The sequence below is a fragment of the Talaromyces proteolyticus genome (assembly GCF_021365285.1).
Source record: "Talaromyces proteolyticus strain PMI_201 chromosome Unknown BGW36scaffold_3, whole genome shotgun sequence".
NCBI classification, from domain to species: Eukaryota; Fungi; Ascomycota; class Eurotiomycetes; order Eurotiales; family Trichocomaceae; genus Talaromyces; species Talaromyces proteolyticus.
In genome coordinates this window covers 2,002,602-2,026,162 of record NW_025764279.1, presented here as the reverse complement: position 1 = coordinate 2,026,162, position 23,561 = coordinate 2,002,602, and the positions used below count along the sequence as shown (strand labels likewise).

Genomic DNA, 23,561 nt, shown 5'->3' with positions numbered 1-23,561 from the left:
TAATTGACCACAACAGGGGCCTGGTGCAACTAGAGGTAAAGCCTGGCAGCAAAAGGGCATGAGGAACGAGCAGCGTCGGGAGAAGGAGGAAGCTGGATTTCGATTTTGATCAGAACTGATTGATTAGATCGTGCGTCCCACGTGACATGCCGATTTCGGCATATCTGATCGCACTAGCGATGATCACATGATGTAACCGCATTATCTGATGGCAGCGGCGCTTCCTATTTGCCAACGCGGTCCACTGCATCACCTTTACACCACTGTATATAATATAATAACAGTTGCCAATAATTAACACGAAACGATCCTAGCCGAGTTCGGTGCTGCCCCTCACCACGAAGGACGAAAAATCGGATTTCCTCAGCGACTTTTGCTTGGCATTACTCACAGTGCACCACAGACTATTGCGTGCAGCCTATCGTTCTAGCATCGGCACGGCAAATATCGTTAATTGATCACCTGCTTTCATTCTAGTCTGTCTACAGCATAGTTTTGTAAGTTCTCGTTGGCTGAGTGGAATTCAGATAAGAACATCAATACGGTTCTAAGACGGCAGATTCTGGCATTACGAATTCCATATTATCTGAGGTGATGAGGGTGGTAGAGAACACGCTGCCTAGGACCGGGTGGTGCCAGATTGCCAGTATATTAAAATCACGTAGCTTCGCCTTACTAGTCGTGCTTCCCCTCAATTAGTGGCTCAGAAGCTTCTGTAATACGCTCTTTGGGAGTATGCATAGCGCGTCGAGCCAAGTTTGAATACCGTTTATGAACCTTGTTCGGTTATGGGGCCTAGTACAAAGCGTCGGTGTATTGCCAGAAAGAATTATCACGTGCTCTGTGTTTGAGGTAACCGACGAGCCTTCATCATTCACCATTCAACCAACACATCACCATTTTGGTTCTGTCAGTTTTGGTCTTTACCGTGCAAGGTAAACTCTTGGGTCTAGCACCTCATCACAATAGCATGCCAACAGCAAGCTGCAGGAACTTCTCTTTGTAGGCTTACTCAGAAGAATACCTGACAAGGATGCGACTTATCTCGAGCTGTTCTCTTGTATCCTCGTGGGTCAAGAAAAATGTCTCAGTATGTCCTGTGAATGATGTTGTCATATAAACTTAATTTCTGACAACTGCTCATTTGCCAGCCAATAAGTACCAAATTAATTACCCTCACTAATAAGGGGGGCCCCTTCTGGTGTGGTGGTTTTTCGGCCAACATAATTTGAACTAGGCAAGCTCTATGTTCAATTGGTAGACCTGCCTAACTAGCTGACTCCTGAGGCAACTCTTGTCCAAGCCAGATCGTCTTGGTTTGCCCTAGAACGGGATATCCGAGAGGTCCTTGAGATAGTGCAACGTCATATAGATGAATATCTACCACCTAGAAATTCCACAACTAACATAAAAACGTATGCTATCCTAACTCTTCGCCAGTCATTCTTTGCAAGGCACAAGGAGTAAGCTATTCTAAACAGGGCCCGAAACGCTATTCAATGACATCCCTATATCCGATACTACCATCGATATGATTCTCTGAGCAACTAACACAACCAGCACCGAGCCACAGCCAAGTAAAATCAACTGTCTCCCTATTGGGATTCAGGATAGAATTCTCTATGACGCAACGATCAGGTTATTTGCATCAGCCAGATTTGGCTGTGAACTTGGTCTAGGGCCACCTTTCTCTTGGGTTGATAGAGGCGTAATGATTAGTCTTCAAGAGGCCAAGAGGCACCGATTTGAAAGCTCTCTCGTTGAATCCCAGATCGCTCTTAATGGAGTGATGAGCGGCTTTTCATACAAGCACCAGGCAGTACATGCTAGCCTTCCTAGTCTTAAGCCGACGTAGTTCATTTGTTATGCCACACATGGTGCTGATGGCAGTTAAGGCGAGCAGCCACGAGATGGTGATGATCAATAAGGATCATTTAGCCGCTTCCAGTTGTCATGAAGTGTAACCGGCTGGCAATGGCAGAGCTGTACTTTGGCCATATCTGGGTATTGGTCAACCAGTGAGTGTTCAAGGTCTGACCCGATTCCTATGGTTGATGAACACGCCGATACACAGTAGCTTTATGCTGTTGACCATCCCATTGCTTGTTAAGCTACCCCATACATGCCACAGATCGTAGCTCCGGCGCTCTAATGGAGGGAGTACCTACCGTAGAGCTCATCGGCTAAATTAGGACGGACGTTTGCTGCAACGGACAGAAAGTACACAAATATAATTTAATATAATAGACGCCTGTAAATGATATTGTACAATTATCGTGCTCGAACAAAACAAATAGCGATAGTCTCGTCTATGCCCGACCAGCCATGGCAGATTTCTGCCGTAGGTAATTCTTAACAATATTCTCCACACTGCCCATATCATGCTTAGGTTGCCTAATTAAAGATCAAAAATTAGTATCAACGCGACTCCAAAATGAAAATAAAAAGTAAGACGTACCGCATGTAATACAACCTCGCCCTCCTCTTCCTCTTTTCCGTCCTCTGCACAATCTCCACGCCCTCGACATTCGGACTGAAAACCTTGATCGACATCTCCACGCCAACCCTGGTTAATTGATTCCGCAGTAGAACTGAAGTATCAACACCCCGGGATCGAATAGCCAACACAACGCCTGAAAATGGATCGCCGCTCTTGAACGTCACGCGGATGATGTCGCCTGGTTTGACGCTGCGGGCGCTTCGTCGGTAGTCGAACAGCGCCATGCGGTCGCCTGTTGGATCGAGGACAGCCAGTTGTGCATTTGCGATGGCGGCGACGGGTTCGCTGCATATGTTTGCTTTGGAGGGTGGTGGGGGGAAGATTTTCATTTCCTTTTTTTCTGTGTAGACAAAACATCAGCTTTGGTCTCGGGGTATGGCAGCCTTGCGCTATAGCATATGCAGGAACCATAAATGCAGGGAATATGGCACGGGTGTAATACCTTGCGGTCGAAATCTTTCAGGAAGTTGTGACCAGAATTGTTGGGGCAATTCCTCAGGAAAAGGTTTTGGCTTGGGTCGCGGCGTCCATTTCGTGGTGACTGTGAGCATGGCGGTCTGCGGACGGCAGAGCAATTTACTGCTCGGCCTCAAGCTGGCCAGCGGCCGGAGAGCTGGCACATGCGCAGCCATTGTGAATGTCGGTGCGAGGATAGAGGGTTGTTGGAGGGCCTTGTGTCGAGCGTGAGGATTGCACATCGACAACGGAGGTTGATTGATGTGGTCCGTGCATCTAGCAGATTCTCAGACTCCGCCCGACGGGATGGTACAAACTTCTTTAGCAGCCAGAACACGGCGTCATTATTCGCGATCTCTGATTTTCACGAATTGCTTTACGGATACAGAAATATTCAGCTTACTGATATTTCGGTATCTACAATGGCGCAAAATGCCATAGGACAGCTATTTCGCGCCAGGTGTCTACGGCAGACCTTGACGCCTTTGGCACAGACAAGAAATCAATCTACCAAAGGTGCTTCACAAACTGTCCCTCAGCCGCCTTATATTTACTAACATTTATATTTGAGCATAGCCGTACCCTCATTCGGCCCGTCATCTTCCCCAGATCTCGAGAAGCGATTGAGCCACATACGATCAGAACTATTCGCACCAATGTATCTGGCCAAGCCTCAGCAACGCCTAACCTTTCGAAAGCGATACCACGATCGAATCAGCAATGAGAATATAGTAGTAACGATAGGCTCCGAAGAATTCGTCCTCCAACCCCGGACGCACCAAGACCTACCATCGAAACACAAAATCCTAGAAGTCGTGGAAGCCATGAAAACGCCGCAAGACTGGCAAAACTTCACGCCGCTATTGATCGGATGTCGACACTCAAGGTACCTCTTTGGCCCACACAACTTCCAGAAGTTTGCGCGATTAGCTGGAAACTGTAATGCGCTAGGCGCGGTTATCGAGAGTGCGAAACAATGGGAGCGCACGGGGTTTACATTGGATGATCGGCTGGTCGGATACCAGCTTGCTCTGGCTCTACACAATCGCGCTGCGGATGCAGGGTTCAAGGGTGAGGAGGTGGCGATAGCGCTCAGGCAGGCTGAGCAGCTGGCCTCACTGATGGACGCGCCGGAGCATAGGCCTAGATACTCCGGTCATGGTACAACGTATCAGCCGTTCTTTATCGGCGTTCTTCTGGAATTGAGTGCTGCACGTGCGCTCGAGCAGGGTGGGGGTATTAATGGGGATATTGTGTCGTATGCTCGCAAATTGCTGACGAATTGGCATCTTATTGGGTTTGATAGGGAGCTTTCCTCGTGGCACCTAACGGACAAGTTTTTGGGGGAACTTGCTATAATTCACTCGGGTCTGAAATTGGCGCAGCAAGTGGACAGTATTTCTGGCGATGTGACACTCAAGCAGGCGATCCAGGCGCGTTTAGAGGAGCTTGAGAAAGTGATTGCGGACCTAGTAAACAATGCACATAGTGAAAGGCAGGAGAATCCATCAAGAGGTTTGAAACTCGCTGCAGCTCTGCTTGGTAAGTAATCTACTAGCATTACATTCGAGAACTTTTCCTTTTTCGACCCTCAAAATGTATCATAACTCTGAAGTGGATTGTCTGAAGTGGAATTTGTACGTTATTGGTCTACGAAAAATACGGTTTCGTGTAGCATATCAAATACCATGAGATCAACGCCATAGTTTTAATGTAGGAATATCATTCAATATTTTGATTCATCATTGCATAATATTTGATATTTCTGGCTCAATGAAACAGTCTTCGGTTGCCAGGAGGTCATTATTTGAGCAGTTCCAAGGTATTGTCCTCGAGGAAACGCGCACGAGCGGTGAGCGTAACTGCTCCTGGTACGACGGCCGGTCCTCTGATAGTAAGCTGTTTCGCGAAGTTAGAAGGCTAACTGCGTTTGAAAAAAAAGGATATGAGAACTGTACCTGTCCCTCGGTGGCTCTTTCGATACCAGAGTCCTCGGTGTGACCATCGAGAACAATCTCTACACTACTCAATGGAGGTCCGAAGTGTGCCAAGCCTGGGCGCCGTCTATAATCAAATATATGGCTCTGGCTGACAGCACCAGCAACTCCCGGAGCAGTCAAGGCATAGATAACACGAGCTCCCGTGAAGATGCGCAAGTCGGTCAGCTGCTCTGAGCTCAAACGGTCTTCCGACGGCTCATCTACACGGTATGGAACGATAAGCAAGCGTAATTTCGACAATGACAGCTCAGCTGTAGGTCCCAGGCTAGCTAGCCGACTGAAAAAATTCTGCGATGGCATTCTCCCAGCATCAAGTGCTCGTGTTTGGACCCAACGGCCGAGGGAGGCCACCAGCCCTGTACGGGGAGCCATCGACAGCTTATGATACTGTGAAACAGTGCGTGCGGACGATATAATTACAGTTGGTGATATGCCGATAGTTGCAAGTGCAAAGTCAATTTCTTCGCCCGCCACTGAGTTGAGAGCAATAGATGAGTTCGAGTACAACGCAGCCAACACCCAACATAATGGGTATGGTCGAGAGAGCGAGTCGATAGAAAGCACCACATCATTGGAGCTCAATCGTTGGGATCTTGGAAGCGAGCTAAGAAGTGCTCCAATAGCGGACACAAGATTCTACAGTTTAAAATGAGTGTCTAAATTCAAAGGGGTTCGTAGCTGGTAAACTTACGTGACGCTGGTATTCAATGAACTCACCGGATGAACTCCATATTGCGGAAAGAGAAGGAGTTTCGGTTTTGGGATCGTAGGCCGGAACTTCAGTATCAGTCAACGTCTTTTTGTCCTTGACAACTTCGTGCCAAACAGAGACATCAACATTGCCTCCAATGCCCTCTGGGACATCGTTCCAGTCCATATGCCTGCTGCCTTGCTTCGCTACCCAGATGACCTGTTTCAATTGCGCATTGCCCTTGGTAACGATTGTAAGATCAACTGCACCGGCTTCGGCGACCAGCGCGTGAGCCTCCGCCTTTTTGAGGAAGCCTCCCAGTTCTTCTGGTTTAAGGTTGTGCGGGATGATCACCATATGGAAGTTGTAGAAGGCGCCAGCTATACCAAGTCAGAATATGCTTGATCAAAGAAATAGAACGAACTCACCAAAAATAGAGGCCAGCAGCTCAACTGAGTCGGATAGGCTAACTGCCACATTCTTCACCTTCGACTCGTGAAGAAATCTGCCAATAACATTGATTTCTGCCGTGAGGTCATCGACGTTATGTTCGATTGCAGTCTTCCCTAGTACGCTGTAAATCTTGCCTCGCTGACCCGCCTCGCTTGTCGAGCCACGAGCAGCAGCTCTCCAGATATCGCGAAGGTCTCCATTTCGACCACCGCTCCATTTCGGGGCTTCGGGGTCCTTCACACTGAGGCCTGATCTCAAAGGATAGCCATGCGGGACTTCCATGCTTCTGAAAGCTGCCGACTGGCCAGGTTGTCGAACAGGAGCTTCGGTAGCCTGCCTCGCGAGCAGGTAAGGATGAACATCGGGCTCTTTCGAAGATAGCAGGGTGTATGTGATGAAAATAGCGATAGCGGTTGCAATGGCAGTCGAGTAGATACTCCATTCAGCGAATATCACGGCCAGGAAGGCATCCAGCCTAGCTAAACCGGAGACTTCGGCAGCCATTTTGAAAAAGGAAGGCTCTAAGAGGGCGGGATGGATACACGTGAGGTTGTCTATGGCAGTATCATTCGACTCAATGCAGATGTCAGCGTACATTTGCTACATCTGTCTAGGATGAGAAACATGGAAGTGGTCAGTCGTCGATGGAAGCTCAGACGGTACTCGGGGTATAAAGCAGCTGCCGTGGGGTCTGCTGCCCGAAGCAGCCTAGCCTGGTCCGCGGTGGCTGGTCGCTGCAGCAGCAGAGCGTGACGGACAACACCAGAGAGCAGCAACTTGACAGTAACGACATCAACCAAACGATGAGCTGGTCTTGACACCCCTCTGATCGCAGCCTCGTGTAACAGAAGATAGGTAAGTAAGGTAAGTTTCTGTTGTATTGTTTCTCGCTTCTTCTCGCGAGGTAAGTAAATCGCTGCAATTCTTGACTCCAGCCAATCCACTGGGCTGACAACACTACTAGCAGTGTCCAAGTGATTCCCAACCCTCTCACTATCTTGCAATGGCTTCGATTACAGCGCCATCTACCCCCAAAGCCTCTCCCAATGTCGACTCCCAGACTCCGGGAAAGTGGCGCCATCCGCGCTTGAAAGAGATTATCAGACGACAGAATGCCGCAACATTTGATAGTCGTAATGTCAAGACGATTGCGCTCAATGTCAGCGCCGTCATTGGGACGTTGGTAGTGGAAAGCCCTCTACGATCATTGTAAGACTACCTACATTTTTCCTTTGTCGCAGCGTCGCTAACTCTATTAGTGTACATGGTCTCGATGCGATTTCAGGAACAGCAGCATACACGGGCCTCGTATTCGTAGCCTTACGGCTCCTTTTCCTCTTCAATATCCTCGCTGCCTTGTATCCGCTGTTCCGGCCGAAGGATGATCTTTCTGATATCCCTTTGACGCCCACTCAACGCGCTCTGCTTGGCCTAGATCCCAACTCCGCCCCTCCCTCGACGCCTGGAACCCACTACATCACGCCGCCAAGATATCGCCTTGCCTCTGGATCTCGCGCAGGTAGCCCTACAAGCAGAGCCACCTCACCGACAACAGCCACCGGCAGTCCAGCTCCTCGCAGGTCGTCATACTCGCCTACAACCAGTCCTCTCTTCCAAAAAGCGATGGCCAATGGAAACCGGGAAAGTAGTCGTCGACAAAGCTTTGGGTCCTCGTCATTCAATTCTTCTTTACGGGAGTCTACTTCTTCTCTACGAGAGTCTACGCTGTCGTCACTGCCTTCTTCGCCGTCTCCTTTGGTTAATAAAGGGAATAAACTCGGACTGAGCAACAAGTGGCTATACGAGAAGAGTCGTAGGCACTCGGGTGGAAACAATTTGATTTAAGGCATATTCTGACTCGCATATCTGGAAGATGGAGTTTGGGAATGATTGGCATGCAGTGTGCAACCCGGCGTTCATACATTGTAAAGTAATTAGTCTGCCTACTAGCGTTCGGGCATTCAATGTGGATTTTTATCAGTGTTCATATTAATAGAAAGAAGGGTATGGATCATCTCGTCAACGCAGCATTAATAGTTAAAAAAAACGTGGGGATTAGTTGTGACTTGTAAGTTGTACCTCAGGCCAGAATAGAAAAGCGGAGTAACCTCCGCACGTCGCAGCCTTCCCGCATCTCTTAATTAAACAAACAAACACAGCTCCTTTTCGTCCCGTCGACTCGAGAACACTACCCTGACTATATTAAGGCTTTTCTGTGCCCATTATCAGCTTCACAATCGAGGCCCCCTCTTGAATGCGGGACATCTATCGATAGTGTCACTTCGGAGATGGGAGCCTCGGAATCGAAGCTCGTCTTTAAACAAGGCATCTTTCGCTTGTACGAGGATAAGAATATACCCGCGGACGACCCTTTCTGGGTGAAGGTACGTTTCAGCTGTTGCGTATGAATATCTCATTCTTGTGTAAACTCATAAATCGATGTAGTTCTGGGAACTACCCGAATCCACCGAGGATGTCTTCAGTTTGTTCACCCCCGCTGACATTCGCCGAGCGAGAGACTCTGCCCTACCCAATCTCGAAACTTTACTACTAGCTATATGCTCTCGTTTGATCGTGCTGAAAAACCATCCTTCGTTCCCCGATCCCGAAATCGCCCCGGACAGAGACGCTCTCAACTGTATTCGCATCTTGACTAGACTTCTTCCCTTCATACATGAAGCAGATCATTTAGAGGGATGGGAAGAGCAGTTTTTCTGGGCGCGCCGCAAAAAGAAAACCCGTCAGGCTCAAGTCGCATCAGTTGTGTTATTTGATGAGGCTCATACAGACAGCGAAGAGGCCCAATCTCCCCCTCGGGACAATGATCTTGAGGACGCCAAGCCGCTGGGAGAGGAATTAATAGACACTTTGCTGGATCTCTTATTCCATACCGGATTTACTATCCCTCACTTGGCTACAGCAAAGGCAAAAGTGTCGTACTCAATATGGCAGAGTGGGGTTGGATGCAACGCGGCAATGGTTTCAACAAAGGAACATGAGAATAATCGTATGGAAATATTACGTTTGCTTCTCACTTTGACTGGAAAATCCATGTACATGTCTCCAGGTAAGTGTTGCTTAATATTCAGGTGACTAGATTAGTAACTGACGTGGAACCAAGCTCTACTTCCTGTCAAGGGTGTCAAAGCTATCACGTACATTGCTTCGTGTCCTGACAAACAGATTGTCTTGACTGTCTTATGTTCATTGTTGAATACAGTAAGATTCATGACAGTACTTGTGTGAAAACTTGCTAATAGTTTTCAGACGATTAAATACAACCCGGCCATTTGGAAAGTTCCGTATGACCATGTTGTTTGGAAAGATCCAAAGCAAACTCTCGTGATTTACTGTCTTCAATTCCTTCTAGTCATTCTTCTCTACCCTATTCCTGAAGATGGCCGTGGGGCTCCTCCTAAAAATTACTATCGTCATTACTTTGGACGGCTGCATCGACCTCAGGATTTTCAATTCCTCGTTGATGGGATGACCAGGATCTTAAATCAGCCGGTGAGGAAATTGATTATCTCAGTTATATATTAGCTAACGATATCAGATGCATGCAACCACTTCATACCTTCCAGGAAGTCAGAGATCTGTCAAATGGGCTCCTGAAATGCTTATGTTATTCTGGGAAGCGCTGCAGTGCAACAAACGATTCAGATCATTCATCATCGACTCCAATCGGTCACATGATTTTGTCATACTTTGCCTCTTCTACGCGATTGAGTATAAAAACGACCCATCCAAACAGGGGTTAGTGAAAATGTGCATCTTCATTCTCCAAACTCTCAGCGTCGAGGCCAGCTTTGGGAAAAGTTTGAATCTGAAGTTCGAGGCTCAAGAGACGCTACCTCCGAGTATTCGCCTGCCTGGTTTTCGAGGATCCTATGCCGACTATCTCATAATCGTGAGTTTGACCCAATCAGGCTAAGCGAAATAACTAACGACTCTAGTCTATACACGCCTTGATGACCACCAGTAAAGGGAAATTGGACGCAATTTACCCTGCACTGCTAGCAATTTTGAACAATATAGGAGCATATATAGAACGACTATCACCAAACTCCTGTTCAAAGATACTACAATTGTTTGCTTCTATGTCGTCACCGAGCTTTCTGCTCGCTAATGAAACCAATCATTCGCTACTAGCTGCTTTGCTTGAGTTCATTAACTTGATAATTGAGTACCAATTCACAAGTATGCACTAGACGGTTATTCAGTACTGCTTGATTTGGCTAACGATTAACAGAAAACCCATTCTTTATATACAGCATCCTTAAAAACAGAAAGCGATTCGAGGCTTTGCGAACGTTTACCCTTGAAAGCGGCCAGCAGGAAATTGAACGCCAGAACCAACTTCAAAAGGTCAATTCTTCGGGTGACAATGTTCCGAATAATAATTCACAGTCTGTCGATGAGCCTCGACGATCAGGTGGTGCACCTTTGACCCATATTCCGGAGGAAAGCAGCCCATTTGCCATTGGAGGTGACGATTCCGATGAGGAGGATGAAGCACCAAACACGCCATCGCAGTCATCTCCATCGCTTCGGAATTCGCGCGCACCTTCACTTTCGTCGTCGGTTGATGACGCTGTGCCTCTTCAGACGAGAGGGATGTCAGAGAAGGCTCGAGGGAAAATGCCTGCTAGTCAATTGAGCTTCTCACGGCAAAATAGTTTGACGAGCTTGAACAGTTATTCCGCAACGATTCATTCTTCTTCAGCCCAATTCACTCCGACGGCGGTGTGGGTAAGTCCAGCCTCCTTCCTATCAATATTCATTTGACTCATGCCTAATCGACCTCTGCAGATCGAGTCCTGGGTAGTCGAGCTTCCTCTTCACACAGTCCTGACAGTGATATCATCAATACTACCTCACATCCCTGCCCCCGCCTTGCAAACATCCGCCAGTCCAGAAGGCAGAACACTAATCAGCAATCTCCCTACTTTTGCCGAAGAACCCAACATCCATGCTCTATCAATGGACCTACCGCCAGTAAAAGTCCACTCTTTTGAATGGTCTGCACTGGCCCTGGGCTGGTACGAGTCACTGCTCTGGGGGTTCATCTTCTCCAGTGAAATGGTTGTTGGATCGGCAAGCAATTCAACGCCCGGAACCGTGGGTGTGTGGAATAGCACAAACATCAAGCTTTTCAAAGTCCAGGAGACGGCAGCCCAAGGTCCTTCATTGCTCGCTCCCCGCGGCGCTGTCGATGCTGTTGGTAGCAATCTGGTTAACCGAATAGGAAACCTGAGTTTCCGCGGTCGACATGGCAGTAATCAGGAAGCTTCTAATCCTCAATCGCCGAGTGTGCGAGAGGTGTAGTCCAATTTTTTTCCTTCCTTTCTTTCTATTCTTTCTCATTCTGGAATTACATTCTATTGACTTGAGCGTGCGGCGTTTCAACGATCTATCAATGTTGGCATTGTTGCCAGTTATGAAATCAAGAGCTATTTTCTATATTGTATGAATCATGATTGATAGTAAATTAAGTCATTCATACCCCTTCATACCCATTGTATCAATGTATACATGTATACTCGTACAATCTAATCTCAGATCACGTGACCTCCTCATCTCTATTCGCACTGCAAGCCTTCACAACAAACCAGAGGCTCTATTTTCTAATCCACTATACCCCAATTATCCGATGGCCACCCCCAAGCTAGCAGACCTCTTGGCTGAGGTCCTGCCCCAAAACATCAAGTTGAATGTGCGCCACATCTCTACTCCACCAACCCCCAGCGACGCGATCTTCTCGGCGCCGCCAGGCGAGACTCCCGAAGCCACATTCTGCGAAAACCACTTCTTTGTAGCCAGTCTGAACCGTTTTGGGAATGTTGACGACGAAATCGCAGTGTTGGGTATAGAAGTCTCGATTTACACGACTGATCGGCTTACTATTGTTTTTGTCTCAAAGGCGGATTCGACGGGATACATACATCTCGTCAACAAGGACGCGCAGCCGCCATCGCTCAGGCTGATTGTAACTACCTTCTTGTCGTATTTAATCCGCACACACCAGAGACCCGGCATCAGATTGGTGCTCTCACTGTTTGCGCGAGCACAGAATCAGTATCTTTTCCCCGGCAGCGTCGACAATGCGCAGAAGCATGTCTTGGATGATCGTGGCTTAATTAAATGGTGGTGCCAGACCGCCGATCCGATTCTGCGAGAGCACACGGTAGAATCTCAGGACGGAGGCAGCAAAAGCCTTGTTGACGAGAGCATTGAGAGTGTGAGCAGCTCGGCTACGGGGTATTTACTTGTGCCCGGCTGCGACAAGTACGAAACAAGGGCATTCTTCCCGGCAACGGCGAGGTCGGATGATCAGAAGAATCCAAGATGGCGCGTGTCGTACCCCCTCAACCAGATTTGTATCCATCCCCAGGCGCCTCCGAGATGTCTGGTTCCGAGGTTTCCGGATGACCCCAAGGCGCGCTTTCTCGTCGACCTTGATGGTGAATTGTCCGAGGGCGCGATCGCTGGTCAGTGGAAAAGTGTTAAATCTCTCGATGAATTCTGGGAGATGATGGCCTTTCGACAAGAGTGCTCTGCTGGAAGGCTTGTGGGGTTTCTCTGGGTGGTTATTAATCCTCCTGGTGTTCTTAGTTCAGACAAGCTGTCGAATCAGACGCAAGAAGCTGGAACAACTGATAAGGTACAGAATGATGCGTTATTATCTGGCACTGCTGCAGAAGCAGAGTCTGACAACAGGTCACTGAACCATCTACAAGACGACCAACCAAAGCCTAACACTGAGGTGCGTGGCAACACATTCTTCTGGCCTGAGGCAGGTCGAGGGGAGATCGTGCTGTGTGAGAAGGAGTACAAAAGCGGCAACGATGAGCTCCTCGAGCAAGATTTCGAAACCGAGGAACTCGCAATGGCGGGCACGATGGCTTGGGTTCGGAAGATTGCCTCGCTCGCTGATGTTTTGTGGTGGGGAAAGCCCGTTACTGGCAAGAGAGAAATTTCCAAGACTACAACCTCGTCGAAAACAGCGGCGGTTACGATAAACTCTGGGCTTAATGTTCGCAAGAGAAAGAAAGATGCTGAAGGGGATGACACATTACACGTTGAGGCTAAGGACGAGCAAGCAGTATCTAGCAACACAACGCAGGCTGAAACGGAGTCAGGGTCACCTGAAGTCAACGTTCTCAATGCTAGTTTTATAAAGAAAAAAAAGAAAACCTGACGTTGCTCTTTGCTCGTCAATTGGCACATCTCATCTTTCGACTTTTTAAACTACTAGTAATGCCGCAATATCAGCCGGCTAATAATCGAGATGTAATATTAGCATACCAAGGGCCATGGCCAAGCTATTGCTCTACGGATAAATGGGTCGAAAATTCACCTCAATATTAGGCTAGAAAATTGCTGTGGCGCTTTTCGCTAGGGTATTGTAGACTAGCTTATGTAGACATGCACTCGTGCTACACGAGTAAGCTGAGATTACAATTCTTTGAGCTTCGATCGTCAGACACGTCACGACAGGATCCGACGTGGGTAGTCGAAATATACGGGTACCTGAAAGTGAAGTCCGGTGCATCCGGAGCCAACCAATTATTGGTTGGCTCCACCTCTATAATAATACTTTATGCTCTTCCTTTTCTGCATGCACCCTCGACTATACCAACCATCCCTTCTCTTCTCCTCCATTTTTCGAGCAACAGTTTCAGTTTTGTGTGTGTATTCCCTTTGTCTGCGGTCCCGCCCATGCTGGCCAATCCGCTGGGCTCAGTCGTTGTCTTGCAACGTGCCGCCGGGGCTTTTTCCTGCCTCTCCGTTCCATGGCTCGTTGACAGCCTGGGATGGATCGGGTTGATCTGGTATCTTTTCGTCGTTGCAGTTTGTACCTTGGGATATTTTCAAATGTACGTCCTACATTCTTCTCGCCTGATTGACTAACTAGCTAACTAATTTGGCGCACGCAGATGGCGGTACTACTCGCATGCACCGCGCAAGTCCGTATCCGCATCCTCGTCTGATGCACCGCACGTCACGGTGGTGCGGCCAGTCAAAGGCGTTGAGCCGTATCTGTACGAGTGTCTGGCTTCGACGTTGCGACAAGACTATCCTAGCGACAAACTGACGGTGTATATCTGCGTGTCAACAAGAAAGGATCCGGCATTCCCGATTCTCGAAAAGGTCGTGCAAGACTTCGCGGCATGCGATGTGCGTGTGCTTGTCGAAGAAGAGGATCCGCTGCTGCAAGATGGCAGCTCGTATCCCCTGGGGCCGAACCCTAAGATACGGAATATGAGTCGCGCGTATAGGGAGGCAAAGGGGGATCTGTTGTGGATCATTGACTGCAATGTCTGGGTGGGAAAGGGTGCGTGTGGGCGCATGGTGGATAAGCTTTGCGGGTATGACTTGAAGGATGGCAGGAAATATAAATTCGTGCATCATCTCCCTGTCGCGGTCGATGTCGATGCCGAGGACGCTCTGGCAGACGAGGCTCGCCCGATGCTTGCGAATGGGAACGCCAGCTACAAGGTCGAGACAAATTCCTTGCTAGGAATTGGAGGAGGCAGGCTAGAGGAGCTTTTTCTCTCCTCGTCACATGCCAAAATGTACACTGCCATCAATACGGTCCTGATAGCCCCTTGTATCGTGGGCAAATCTAATATGTTCCGACGGTCCCATCTCGACTACCTGACGGTCCCGAAACCGGGTGATACTCAGCCACGAAACCCCGGCATTGACTATGTTTCCGACCATCTGTGCGAGGACCATATCATCGGCGACTGGCTGTGGAAGAACAAAGTACGCGAAGAGGCCGAACTTGGCGTGCGCTTAGGCAAACACGCCATGGTCTTCGGCGATCTCGCCTTTCAGCCCGTCGCCAGCATGAGTGTCAAAGCCTACATTGCGCGTCGAGTCCGCTGGCTGCGTGTGCGCAAGTATACCGTTCTAGCAGCTACGCTGGTCGAGCCGGGGACAGAATCCATTGTATGCTCATCTTTCGGCGCATACGGGATAAGTACCGTCGTCGCCAAGATGCTTGACGACCGCGGTATAGCCCTCGGCTCGCAACTAGGTACATGGTCCTCATTCTTCCTGCTCTGGGCCTCGAGTATTATACTGTGGTGTCTCATCGACTGGACATTATACCTGAGACTGCACTCCTCCGCAACAATCGAAATCGACGCACACACCCCCCCATTTGCGCGCCCTTCTCCGCAAAGTGAAAAAACTCGTCGCCCGTTTACGCACTGGCTCGCCGCTTGGATTGGCCGCGAATCCCTTGCCTTTCCCATCTGGTTCTGGGCTGTCTATGGCGGATCCACGGTTGTCTGGCGGAATCGGGCTTTTCGGGTGTCTTTATGGGATACGAAGGCGCGCGAAGCGGGCAAGGAGCTGCGTGTTGTTGACTCGTCGTATTCGAATGGGAGTCCTACTAAAAGTAATGGAAACAAGGTTAGAACTGATTAACGCTTTCTCGTCTCGTTTTTTTGGCATGGCAATGGTGCAATAAAACTATGTACATAGCATGTTTACGTCCGGTTTGACTTGGTATATAGCCCGATATGATAAAAAACTATAACCCTATAATTACCAGTGAATACGTATATTCGGCATCCACGAACGTCTATCCAATCTTTACTCTTACTCCTCCATCGCCTCACCACCCTCGCCATCCCTCCTCTCCACCGGCGCCTCAAACCCAGCGCCCTTCTCACAGCCCAAAAGCCACTCAACCACCAACCTTGCTTTCGTCGGCGGCGCTTCATCCTCCTTCTTCTCTCCATCCACATTCCCATTCCCATTCGCGGTCACCTCAATCTCCTCCTCCTCATCACCATCATCCTGATCATCGTCCGCCGACCAATCCGCCCGCTCCGCAAGAAACAGCGCATCATGCCCCGCGTCATTCTTAATTCCGATATCCGCGCCCGCTCCAACAAGCGCCTTGACGCAGTCCAAATGCGTATTCAACGCCGCCCAATGCAGCGGCGTGTTGCCAGTGTAATTCCGATAATTCAGGAATGATGCTAATTCTGTTGACTCCTCGCCGAGAACGGAGAGGAGATAGTTTAACAGTTCTATCCAGCATTAGCCAAAACATAGATATATCTACATTTGGGTGTAAGGTAGGAGGGGAGACGCACCAACATTCCCATTCGCAGCCGGCCAATGGAGCAAGCAAGCGCCCGTCCCGCCATCGCTTTCGGGCTCGGTGTCGAGCGCAGACCGGATTATCGAGGAGGCCGGGACGTTATGTTCTGTGCTATATTTGGTGATGTCGGATTTGAGAGAGGGGATGTCGCCGAGGCGCGCGGAGTAGATGAGGTCGTCAATTGCTTCGAAGGAGAGGGGGACAGGCGCGGGGGGTTGGTAGGGTGGGAGGTCGACATTGTATAGTTGTCAACCAGTATTGTGTCGCGAGGAATTGCTGTGGTCCTCGTCTTCAAAAAAAAATGTTCCCTTTGTTGGCCGAATTGCGCGGTGTTCAGAGAGTTTCTTTGTTAATGTTAGCTTCAATGTTGCGGCTTGTGTTTTAATGCTGAGGGAATGTAACATGAAGGGAATTGTAAATCTATTGTTGTCAATTGAAGCCTGGCTGGCTGGGCATATAAAATTCATTGCAAATTCATTGTCATTTGGTAAGAGAAGATATATATCGAAGCTCCGATAAAGATCAACATATATTTCAGATAGAACATTGAAGGTGACACCCCTCTTTCGCTCAGAAGAAAATGAGAACTGGAAATAAATACATGAACATGCACGTACCTTTAACTCGAATGATTGGATTGGATTAGAAGAGATCTAGTGTTCGTATAGTGGAATCTGGCGGACTGGAAAAAATATGGCTATCGCGGAGGGGCACATCGCTATCGCCACGTGACTTGAACTACATACTAGTAACTATGTGTATAAACGAATTGCAATAAAATATAGATAGGTTGAATGGTTAAATTGTGTGATAATTGAATATGAAAGTAGTGGACTTCTAATGCAAAAAAGCGATAACTCCAACTCCATTGCCATGCAATACAGCCCAACCTCAACGCCACAAGAAACATACAGTAAGAAGTAACAAGTCCACATAGCATATAGAGAGTGGTACAGGTCAATCTCTCAGCCAAGCGCGACGCTTCTCCTCCTTCCGCTCTCGTCGCTTTTCACGAAATGCTTTTACTTCTGCCTTGGTGAGCTTCTTCCCACTGCGCTCGGCCTTGAGACTCCGCCCATTATGGCTGTTGGCAGCAGCATCAACATCGAAATAGGCATTCATCTGCCGCCGCGACTTGTTCTCATCGTTGTAGTTCTCCGGCGTCAGCGACGTGTCCTGCCACTTTCCCGTAAACCGATTGAAAGCGCCAGTGGCTGCGTAGAGCTGCGATGCGTCCTCTGTCGAGCCTGCACCGGCTGCTTGAGGGTCTTGCTCGTATTGCTGCGCGTATGGAGCCGTGGGGTCGTAATCGCCATGAATCGCAGGATTATAGCCGCCCAAAGTCCCCGTCCCCGTTCCCGTCACAGTGCCAGTGCTAGTGCTAGTATCAGTCCCGCGAATTGGTTCTTTTTGTTTCCTTGTACCAGATGCATCATCCGGTACGCGTGGATTCTCCCACTGCGAGACTCCGGTAACCCGGTTGTAGAAATAGTATGCCTGTGCATTGCCGTCCCAGACAGGTTCCCAGCCATCGTCCTCGGAATCGCCAGGCGGCGCTTCGTCAGGGAGTGGTGGGAGCGGCTCGTCAGGTAATGGTGGCGCTGCAGAGAGCTCGCCCTCCTCTTCTTCTTCCTCCTCCTCCTCCTTCTCTTCGTCACGATCTACATTGCCAACACCATCGCCTTTTTGTTTCCTCTCACCGTTCTCTCGCTCTCCCTCCTCTGGGCCTGCATGCGAATGCGCGGGTGGCATCGTCGTCGTCGTCGTCGTCGTCGCAGGGCGGTTAGTCGAATCGCTCGACGCCGCGCCCTCACTCATTGTGTATTAGTAGAACTCCAAATCGTCTAAAAGATAAATCGCACGCGTATGTGCCTGCAAACGCAGAGGGCATCGGGTTGTGGCGGTCGATGGAACTTCGAATCAACATTTTGCATCCAGATTGGTGACTGGTCTCCGCGACGACGCTAACCGTTTTGGGATCTATACTCCTCTTTGATGCATTGCCATCGAAGCAGAGTACGTGTGTCGCTTTCGGCTCTCTTCTGTAAAGGACTGGCCTTTTTTATTTTTGTTCGTTCTCATGTCAAGTTACCTCCATCTATCTGGTGATTGAAATGTACTTATGTACTGCAATATATGTTGAGGATGATGAATTGGTTCAGACAGAACGGGTCTTTCCATACCATATCTCTGTGTCACTGGGACGAATGTGACAAATTGTTATTGTTCGGGCATAATTTAATTTTTCCTTACTTTGGAGCGACGGTCAATATTGTATTTTGTCTTTATCTTCTTCGCGCTGATGATGGCTTGTCCTTGTATGGTATCATTAATCGATAGATTTCTCCAAGTGTACCCGGTTTCATTCATGAACTTCGGTATCCTTTTAAGTAATCTTGTAGCTTTTTAACCTTGCAATATTACGTATCATTGAGACTTGCTGCATAGATGTCCAATATACTTTAAGTTCTTAATAACCTCATGTTCACTCATGTCTCTTTTCTTACATACATGTATCATTGACGATAGTCGTGATCTTAAAAATTCGGGCTTCTCAACCACACCTACGTGTATATTATACACCCTCCGCGATAGGATTACTAATAACTTCCCTGACTCTTTGCAGCTTTCCTAAATCTGTACATATGTAATATATTGCGTAGAAGTATCTGAGTAACATTCGTCTTTTATCAACATTTAAATGATGGATGTCAATATCTGCTGCACACGTAATGTATTATTGTATTAGAATTTATTGGTGTCACAAAGCTACCAGCGCCGAATCACGTTAACTCTGTCTTCCATACCCTGTACTAATCTTAGCGTGGATGACGCTAAGAGGCAGCTATCAACAGCCTGAATTGTAAGCACGTCTTTACCATTAGACCTGATGCAATCCAGATATCGGAGAGATAATGACCATCGTCATGCATGATTTAAATACCAAATTATATCCCCTGTCGATTGGGACTGGCCATGAATATAAGTCGTGCACGGGCTATATTTTTTCGTCGCATTGCTGAATTTATCTGACTGTTATTTTCGTCCTTAAGATGGAAGACAAAAATGTCCGCCTCACGACAACGGTATTAGACGTCGATGAGTTGAACACACCTGGAGCCTTACAGCATCATATAATTGAAGAGATTGACCCACGTGAGGAAAGGGCGTTTGTTTGGCGCCTCGACCTCTTCTTCCTCACTATCGGATTTCTTGGATACATGTTCAAATATATCGATCAAACGAATATTGTTCGTACCTTTGTTTCTCAATTAATGTCAGCTTCTCCGACATTCTAACCGGGTTTCCAGAACAATGCCTACGTGTCTGGCATGCAGGAGGACTTGTCTCTTTTCGGTAATCAGTTGAACTACTTTACAACGCTCTTCAGGCAAGTTTAATTAGCAGCGCTTCCTCATTGTCCCCGAGAATATTGATGTTAATAACCATGTAGTGCCGGATACATCATTATGCTTTACCCTTCTTGTGTAATTATTTCGCACTTTGGGCCATCAAAATGGTTGCCAACCTGCGAGGTAGGTCAATAGCTAGATGATAGATTCGTTATAGCGGAGGTAACTGATGCACACCATAGCTGATCTGGGGCATCTTAACTTGCTGCTTGTCTGTGGCGAAGAATTATCAACAGGTACTCTCACCATATCACTGCTCTGGCGTGCATGTGCTAACTGTACTGCTAGGTCTATGGACTTCGTTTCATCATTGGCTTTTTTGAAGGGACTGCCTGGCCAGCGTACTTCACAATGATCAGGTACAACCAATGCTCTGCTACCCTCGAAGACAACCCGTACTCACTGGAATATTAGCCAATGGTACCTGCCACATGAGATTGGACTCAGAATGAGCATATACAACATCGCACAGCCTACTGGCGCGATGCTGTCTGGCGCAATGCAGGGAGCTCTCGCAACTAACTTGAATGGCGTTCTAGGACGCTCCGGTTGGAGATGGGCCTTTCTCATCAACGTAAATATTTCTGTAAGAAGGTGACTGTTTCTTATCTTTTTCTAACGAAGAGTAGGGAGTATGCACAATTGCGGTTGCTCTGGCGGCATTCTTCATCTTGCCTGGATACGTAAGTACTAAGCGCCTCTACAATATTGCACTGCTGAGTTTCCGAGCTTGACGTTGTTTTTTCCTGCAGCCAGAACGCCAAAATCCGCTCTCAAAATTTTATCTTAAGCCTCGACATATTGGTTGGTCACCACTACTTCCTCTATGGTTTTTTTTTTCCTTTTCGAAATGATAGGCTAAAGCTGGTGGTGCAGAAATCGCGCTTGCTCGTGGCCGCCGGGTCGGCCGCAAGCCTCAAACCGGCATCACTATCAAGAGTTTTCTGCGCTGCTTTACCTTCTGGCAAGTTTGGGCTATATCAAGTGTGTCATTTCAAATGCTTTCCATTTTGAGATATATGAGCTAATACCTCTTTAGTTGCGTGGACATTTGGGGCAAACACCATTCCTTCAAACTACTATAATTTGTGGCTTAAGTCGTTGAAGAACCCGGATGGCACCGTTAAATAGTCCGTCCTACTCCTGGCAGAATACCTGACATTTGCTAACTAGGGGATAGTTCCGTGGGAATGCTTAATTACCTACCAATTATAGGCCAAGCGATCCAATTGGTATGTGAGATACTATTCAGCGGGTTCAGCGACTTTTTTGGTAAACATTTACCATTCCTGCTACTTCATTCTGTAAGTATCACATATTTCGGTCGATGATTGATGTTAAATTGTGGCTTAGGTTATCAACATCACATCGTTGGCCATATTAATTGTCCGGCCAGCCAACGAACATGCGTACATGGCTGGCTGGTATTTGAACTACGTCGGAGCGTACGTCTCAGGAGCTGCTTGTTTCACCAAACGTCTGTCACCCCACTAATGGTATAAACAGTGTATCTACAATGCTTCTCTGTGCCTGGGCCTCCATCCATCTGCAGGACGAGCCCGAGGCACGTACAGTTCTCTTTGCGACTGGAACTGTGATGTCTTACATCTGTAATGCATTCATACCAATCGCTGCCTATCCAGCTGTTGAAGCACCTCATTGGAGAATTGGGGCTAAGTTGTATCTTGGCTTTGCCGTAATGGTCTTCTTCCTTATGATTGGCATTCACTTCGCCTTTAGATGGCAGAAAAAAAGGAATACGTAGCGGAAGGTTGGTGTTGACAACAGAGAAGCTATAAACCAAACAATATTAGAGTACTTTAGTACGCACATACTAAATATATTAAATACCACTTTGTCTTACTACTTATAGATTTTAACGTATTATGTTTGCTTAAGCCAGTAACCTTTTCGCTTACTGTCGTGATTGCGGACTTTTGCTGTCACCACAGGTGGCTTCGAATATGACATTGATAAAAATACACTGGCGCCATGAATAGCACGTTACGACAATGCTGACAGCCATATATGTACCGTTGTCTATGATCTCCTTGGGATTTGTGTCGGCCTCCTGTACTGATTGATATTGTAATCCGCCGAGGACCGTTATCGCCTATCGCTTATCGAAAAGAGCTGTCACATGCCGACAAGTGGCTTCACCCACCCATTAATATGGTAATATGGTAATATAGGTTAATATGCAACAGCGAGAGCCTTGACGAACCAAGCAGTTAGCATAACTTCATAAGTATATGTAGCAGTGCAGAGTATGCATCCAGGGATAATATGAAAGAGGCTTTACGGCCGAGAACGCGGGGATAACCTCTAGGTCGGGCTCGGCTAGGTGCAGTGTGGAGAAAGAGCCAGCCGAGGTTAGCGGTAGTACACGGTTCAATGTTATGTCTTATATATCTCTTCCTCTATTCTTTATCCGTACATACCACTTATATCTATCTATATCTATCTTGTATATATATATCGTTGTGTCTATATCATGCCGTTCAACACCGCCCTCACCAGGAAACTGGGCATCACAGGTACCTCTCCTCTCATCTCAAGTTTACCCGTCAACTGACCCAACAGTCCCCGTTGTCCAGGGCGGCATGCAATGGGTTGGCTACGCTGAGCTCGCATCAGCGGTCAGCAACGCCGGTGGACTCGGAATCGTACGTCTTCCCTCATCGACTAGCCCATTAGGCTGGAGTTTGAATGCTTGCGAGGCCTAATATAAACGCAGTTAACCGCCCTCACGCAACCCACGCCGGAAGACCTACGCAAAGAAATCCGCCGCTGCCGAACCCTCACCAAACGTCCCTTCGGCGTAAATATCACGCTCCTCCCTGCCCTCGTGCCCCCCGACTATGCCGCCTACGCACGCGTCGTGATTGAAGAGGGCATCAAAATCGTCGAAACCGCAGGCAACAGCCCTGGCCCCGTAATTGAGCAACTGAAAAAGGCCAACACGATCATCCTCCACAAATGCACGACCATCCGGCACGCCAAAGCGGCAATCCGGCTCGGCGTCGATTTTCTCTCTATTGACGGCTTCGAGTGCGCCGGCCATGTGGGCGAAACCGACATCACCAATTTCATCCTCCTCAGCCGCGCGAGACAGGACCTTAAAATCCCGTTTATTGCGTCCGGCGGGTTTGCAGATGGCCAGGGTCTAGCGGCGGCGTTGGCGCTAGGCGCGGAGGGGATCAATATGGGGACAAGGTTCATGGCCACGATCGAAGCGCCGATTCATAATAATATCAAAGAAGCCATTGTCAAGGCGCAGGAGACGGATACGGCGCTGGTGCTGCGGAGGTGGAAGAATACGACAAGGCTGTTCAAGAATAAGGTTACGAATGAGGCGGTGAAGATCGAGAAGGAGAGCCAGACCGGTGAGTTTAAGGAGGTTGCGCCCTTTGTTAGTGGGCAGCGCGGGAGGCAGGTGTTTATTAACGGCGATCCTGACTTTGGTGTACGTCCCCTTACCTTCTAACTGTGGGTTGATTTGCTGATTGGTGTAGGTGTGGACTGCCGGCCAGGTTATTGGTTTGATTCACGATATCCCGACGTGCCAAGTGCTGATTTCGCGTATTGAGAAGGAGGCTGCGGAGACGCTGAACAGGGCCAAGTCTCTGTATTCTGAGGGCGCGCAGAGCAAGCTCTGATCTAGACAATATACTGCCAGATAGATGAATACATATTGTATTGACTATACAATGCATCGAATCTCTCAATGATGTCACCTTATTTAGGTAAACAAATGTAAAGTAATGGTAAGTAAGTATAGACTGTATGTCTATCTAATGGTTGAGTTTACACATGTAATGTGGAGAGTAGAAGGAAGAAATTCTGATAAATTCTCAAGTTTGCTTAGATGAGGAGGAAGTACACGTAATTAGATGTGAAAGACGTATATTAGGTTAATATT

The 23,561-nt window shown here is 48.1% G+C and overlaps 11 protein-coding genes across 11 annotated transcripts; 7 read left to right on the top strand and 4 right to left on the bottom strand.

Moving 5' to 3' along the window:
• Window positions 1-2,309: 2,309 nt before the first annotated feature.
• On the bottom strand, window positions 2,310-3,132 carry BGW36DRAFT_394929 (putative mitochondrial ribosomal protein; the record flags this gene model as incomplete). The annotated part of the gene is made up of 3 exons (XM_046217978.1): window positions 2,310-2,394; window positions 2,459-2,840; window positions 2,943-3,132. 3 exons carry the CDS (start codon window positions 3,130-3,132, stop codon window positions 2,310-2,312), a joined length of 657 nt encoding a protein of 218 aa, XP_046075616.1.
• Window positions 3,133-3,286: 154 nt separating this feature from the next.
• On the top strand, window positions 3,287-4,674 carry BGW36DRAFT_414981 (uncharacterized protein). The gene is made up of 2 exons (XM_046219304.1): window positions 3,287-3,472; window positions 3,533-4,674. The coding sequence occupies exons 1-2, from the start codon at window positions 3,379-3,381 to the stop codon at window positions 4,504-4,506; spliced, it is 1,068 nt and encodes a 355-aa protein (XP_046075615.1). The 5' UTR covers window positions 3,287-3,378; the 3' UTR covers window positions 4,507-4,674.
• Window positions 4,675-6,731, bottom strand: BGW36DRAFT_336653 (uncharacterized protein). Its single transcript, XM_046212969.1, has 4 exons — window positions 6,076-6,731; window positions 5,648-6,027; window positions 4,915-5,592; window positions 4,675-4,855 (listed from the first exon to the last, which is right to left on the bottom strand). Exons 1-4 carry the CDS (start codon window positions 6,695-6,697, stop codon window positions 4,760-4,762), a joined length of 1,776 nt encoding a protein of 591 aa, XP_046075614.1. The 5' UTR covers window positions 6,698-6,731; the 3' UTR covers window positions 4,675-4,759.
• Window positions 6,732-6,870: 139 nt separating this feature from the next.
• On the top strand, window positions 6,871-7,945 carry BGW36DRAFT_405060 (nuclear pore complex component-domain-containing protein; the record flags this gene model as incomplete). Its single annotated transcript, XM_046218951.1, has 3 exons — window positions 6,871-7,004; window positions 7,065-7,309; window positions 7,342-7,945. The coding sequence occupies exons 2-3, from the start codon at window positions 7,104-7,106 to the stop codon at window positions 7,943-7,945; spliced, it is 810 nt and encodes a 269-aa protein (XP_046075613.1). The 5' UTR covers window positions 6,871-7,004; window positions 7,065-7,103.
• Window positions 7,946-8,388: 443 nt separating this feature from the next.
• BGW36DRAFT_394926 (high-temperature-induced dauer-formation protein-domain-containing protein) lies at window positions 8,389-11,428 on the top strand (the record flags this gene model as incomplete). Its single annotated transcript, XM_046217977.1, has 8 exons — window positions 8,389-8,484; window positions 8,546-9,167; window positions 9,222-9,319; window positions 9,368-9,610; window positions 9,657-10,010; window positions 10,057-10,300; window positions 10,353-10,852; window positions 10,913-11,428. The coding sequence occupies 8 exons, from the start codon at window positions 8,389-8,391 to the stop codon at window positions 11,426-11,428; spliced, it is 2,673 nt and encodes an 890-aa protein (XP_046075612.1).
• Window positions 11,429-11,647: 219 nt separating this feature from the next.
• Window positions 11,648-13,570, top strand: BGW36DRAFT_372461 (putative DNA damage response protein Rtt109). Its single transcript, XM_046215480.1, has one exon. The coding sequence runs from the start codon at window positions 11,754-11,756 to the stop codon at window positions 13,299-13,301; it is 1,548 nt and encodes a 515-aa protein (XP_046075611.1). The 5' UTR covers window positions 11,648-11,753; the 3' UTR covers window positions 13,302-13,570.
• A 252-nt stretch (window positions 13,571-13,822) lies between these two features.
• BGW36DRAFT_356364 (putative ceramide glucosyltransferase) lies at window positions 13,823-15,541 on the top strand (the record flags this gene model as incomplete). The annotated part of the gene is made up of 2 exons (XM_046213763.1): window positions 13,823-13,980; window positions 14,041-15,541. 2 exons carry the CDS (start codon window positions 13,823-13,825, stop codon window positions 15,539-15,541), a joined length of 1,659 nt encoding a protein of 552 aa, XP_046075610.1.
• A 174-nt stretch (window positions 15,542-15,715) lies between these two features.
• BGW36DRAFT_290904 (ankyrin repeat-containing domain protein) lies at window positions 15,716-16,441 on the bottom strand (the record flags this gene model as incomplete). The annotated part of the gene is made up of 2 exons (XM_046210802.1): window positions 15,716-16,152; window positions 16,219-16,441. Coding segments are annotated over 2 exons (660 nt in total), but the record flags the coding sequence as incomplete, so codon positions are not given.
• A 565-nt stretch (window positions 16,442-17,006) lies between these two features.
• BGW36DRAFT_372459 (uncharacterized protein) lies at window positions 17,007-18,206 on the bottom strand. The gene has a single exon (XM_046215479.1). It carries the CDS (start codon window positions 18,042-18,044, stop codon window positions 17,184-17,186), a length of 861 nt encoding a protein of 286 aa, XP_046075608.1. The 5' UTR covers window positions 18,045-18,206; the 3' UTR covers window positions 17,007-17,183.
• A 996-nt stretch (window positions 18,207-19,202) lies between these two features.
• On the top strand, window positions 19,203-21,404 carry BGW36DRAFT_394924 (major facilitator superfamily domain-containing protein; the record flags this gene model as incomplete). The annotated part of the gene is made up of 14 exons (XM_046217976.1): window positions 19,203-19,215; window positions 19,371-19,477; window positions 19,538-19,617; window positions 19,681-19,762; window positions 19,822-19,875; window positions 19,928-19,998; window positions 20,054-20,213; window positions 20,269-20,322; window positions 20,392-20,443; window positions 20,516-20,623; window positions 20,679-20,769; window positions 20,820-20,943; window positions 20,993-21,063; window positions 21,146-21,404. 14 exons carry the CDS (start codon window positions 19,203-19,205, stop codon window positions 21,402-21,404), a joined length of 1,326 nt encoding a protein of 441 aa, XP_046075607.1.
• Window positions 21,405-22,051: 647 nt separating this feature from the next.
• Window positions 22,052-23,367, top strand: BGW36DRAFT_372456 (uncharacterized protein). Its single transcript, XM_046215478.1, has 4 exons — window positions 22,052-22,176; window positions 22,223-22,305; window positions 22,377-23,105; window positions 23,155-23,367. The coding sequence occupies exons 1-4, from the start codon at window positions 22,134-22,136 to the stop codon at window positions 23,296-23,298; spliced, it is 999 nt and encodes a 332-aa protein (XP_046075606.1). The 5' UTR covers window positions 22,052-22,133; the 3' UTR covers window positions 23,299-23,367.
• Window positions 23,368-23,561: the final 194 nt, after the last annotated feature.

What these genes read in the sequence shown, in the direction of transcription:
- BGW36DRAFT_414981 (XM_046219304.1), top strand. Translation starts at nt 3,379, where the DNA reads ATGGCGCAAAATGCCATAGGACAGCTATTTCGCGCCAGGTGTCTACGG. An exon ending in AAGAAATCAATCTACCAAAG is followed by an intron (nt 3,473 to 3,532) that starts GTGCTTCACAAA and finishes ATTTGAGCATAG; the next exon opens with CCGTACCCTCATTCGGCCCG.
- BGW36DRAFT_336653 (XM_046212969.1), bottom strand. Translation starts at nt 6,697, where the DNA reads ATGTACGCTGACATCTGCATTGAGTCGAATGATACTGCCATAGACAAC. An exon ending in GCTGCTGGCCTCTATTTTTG is followed by an intron (nt 6,028 to 6,075) that starts GTGAGTTCGTTC and finishes GACTTGGTATAG; the next exon opens with CTGGCGCCTTCTACAACTTC. An exon ending in TCATTGAATACCAGCGTCAC is followed by an intron (nt 5,593 to 5,647) that starts GTAAGTTTACCA and finishes TTTAAACTGTAG; the next exon opens with AATCTTGTGTCCGCTATTGG.
- BGW36DRAFT_372461 (XM_046215480.1), top strand. Translation starts at nt 11,754, where the DNA reads ATGGCCACCCCCAAGCTAGCAGACCTCTTGGCTGAGGTCCTGCCCCAA.
- BGW36DRAFT_372459 (XM_046215479.1), bottom strand. Translation starts at nt 18,044, where the DNA reads ATGAGTGAGGGCGCGGCGTCGAGCGATTCGACTAACCGCCCTGCGACG.
- BGW36DRAFT_372456 (XM_046215478.1), top strand. Translation starts at nt 22,134, where the DNA reads ATGCCGTTCAACACCGCCCTCACCAGGAAACTGGGCATCACAG. An exon ending in CAGGAAACTGGGCATCACAG is followed by an intron (nt 22,177 to 22,222) that starts GTACCTCTCCTC and finishes CTGACCCAACAG; the next exon opens with TCCCCGTTGTCCAGGGCGGC. An exon ending in ACGCCGGTGGACTCGGAATC is followed by an intron (nt 22,306 to 22,376) that starts GTACGTCTTCCC and finishes ATATAAACGCAG; the next exon opens with TTAACCGCCCTCACGCAACC.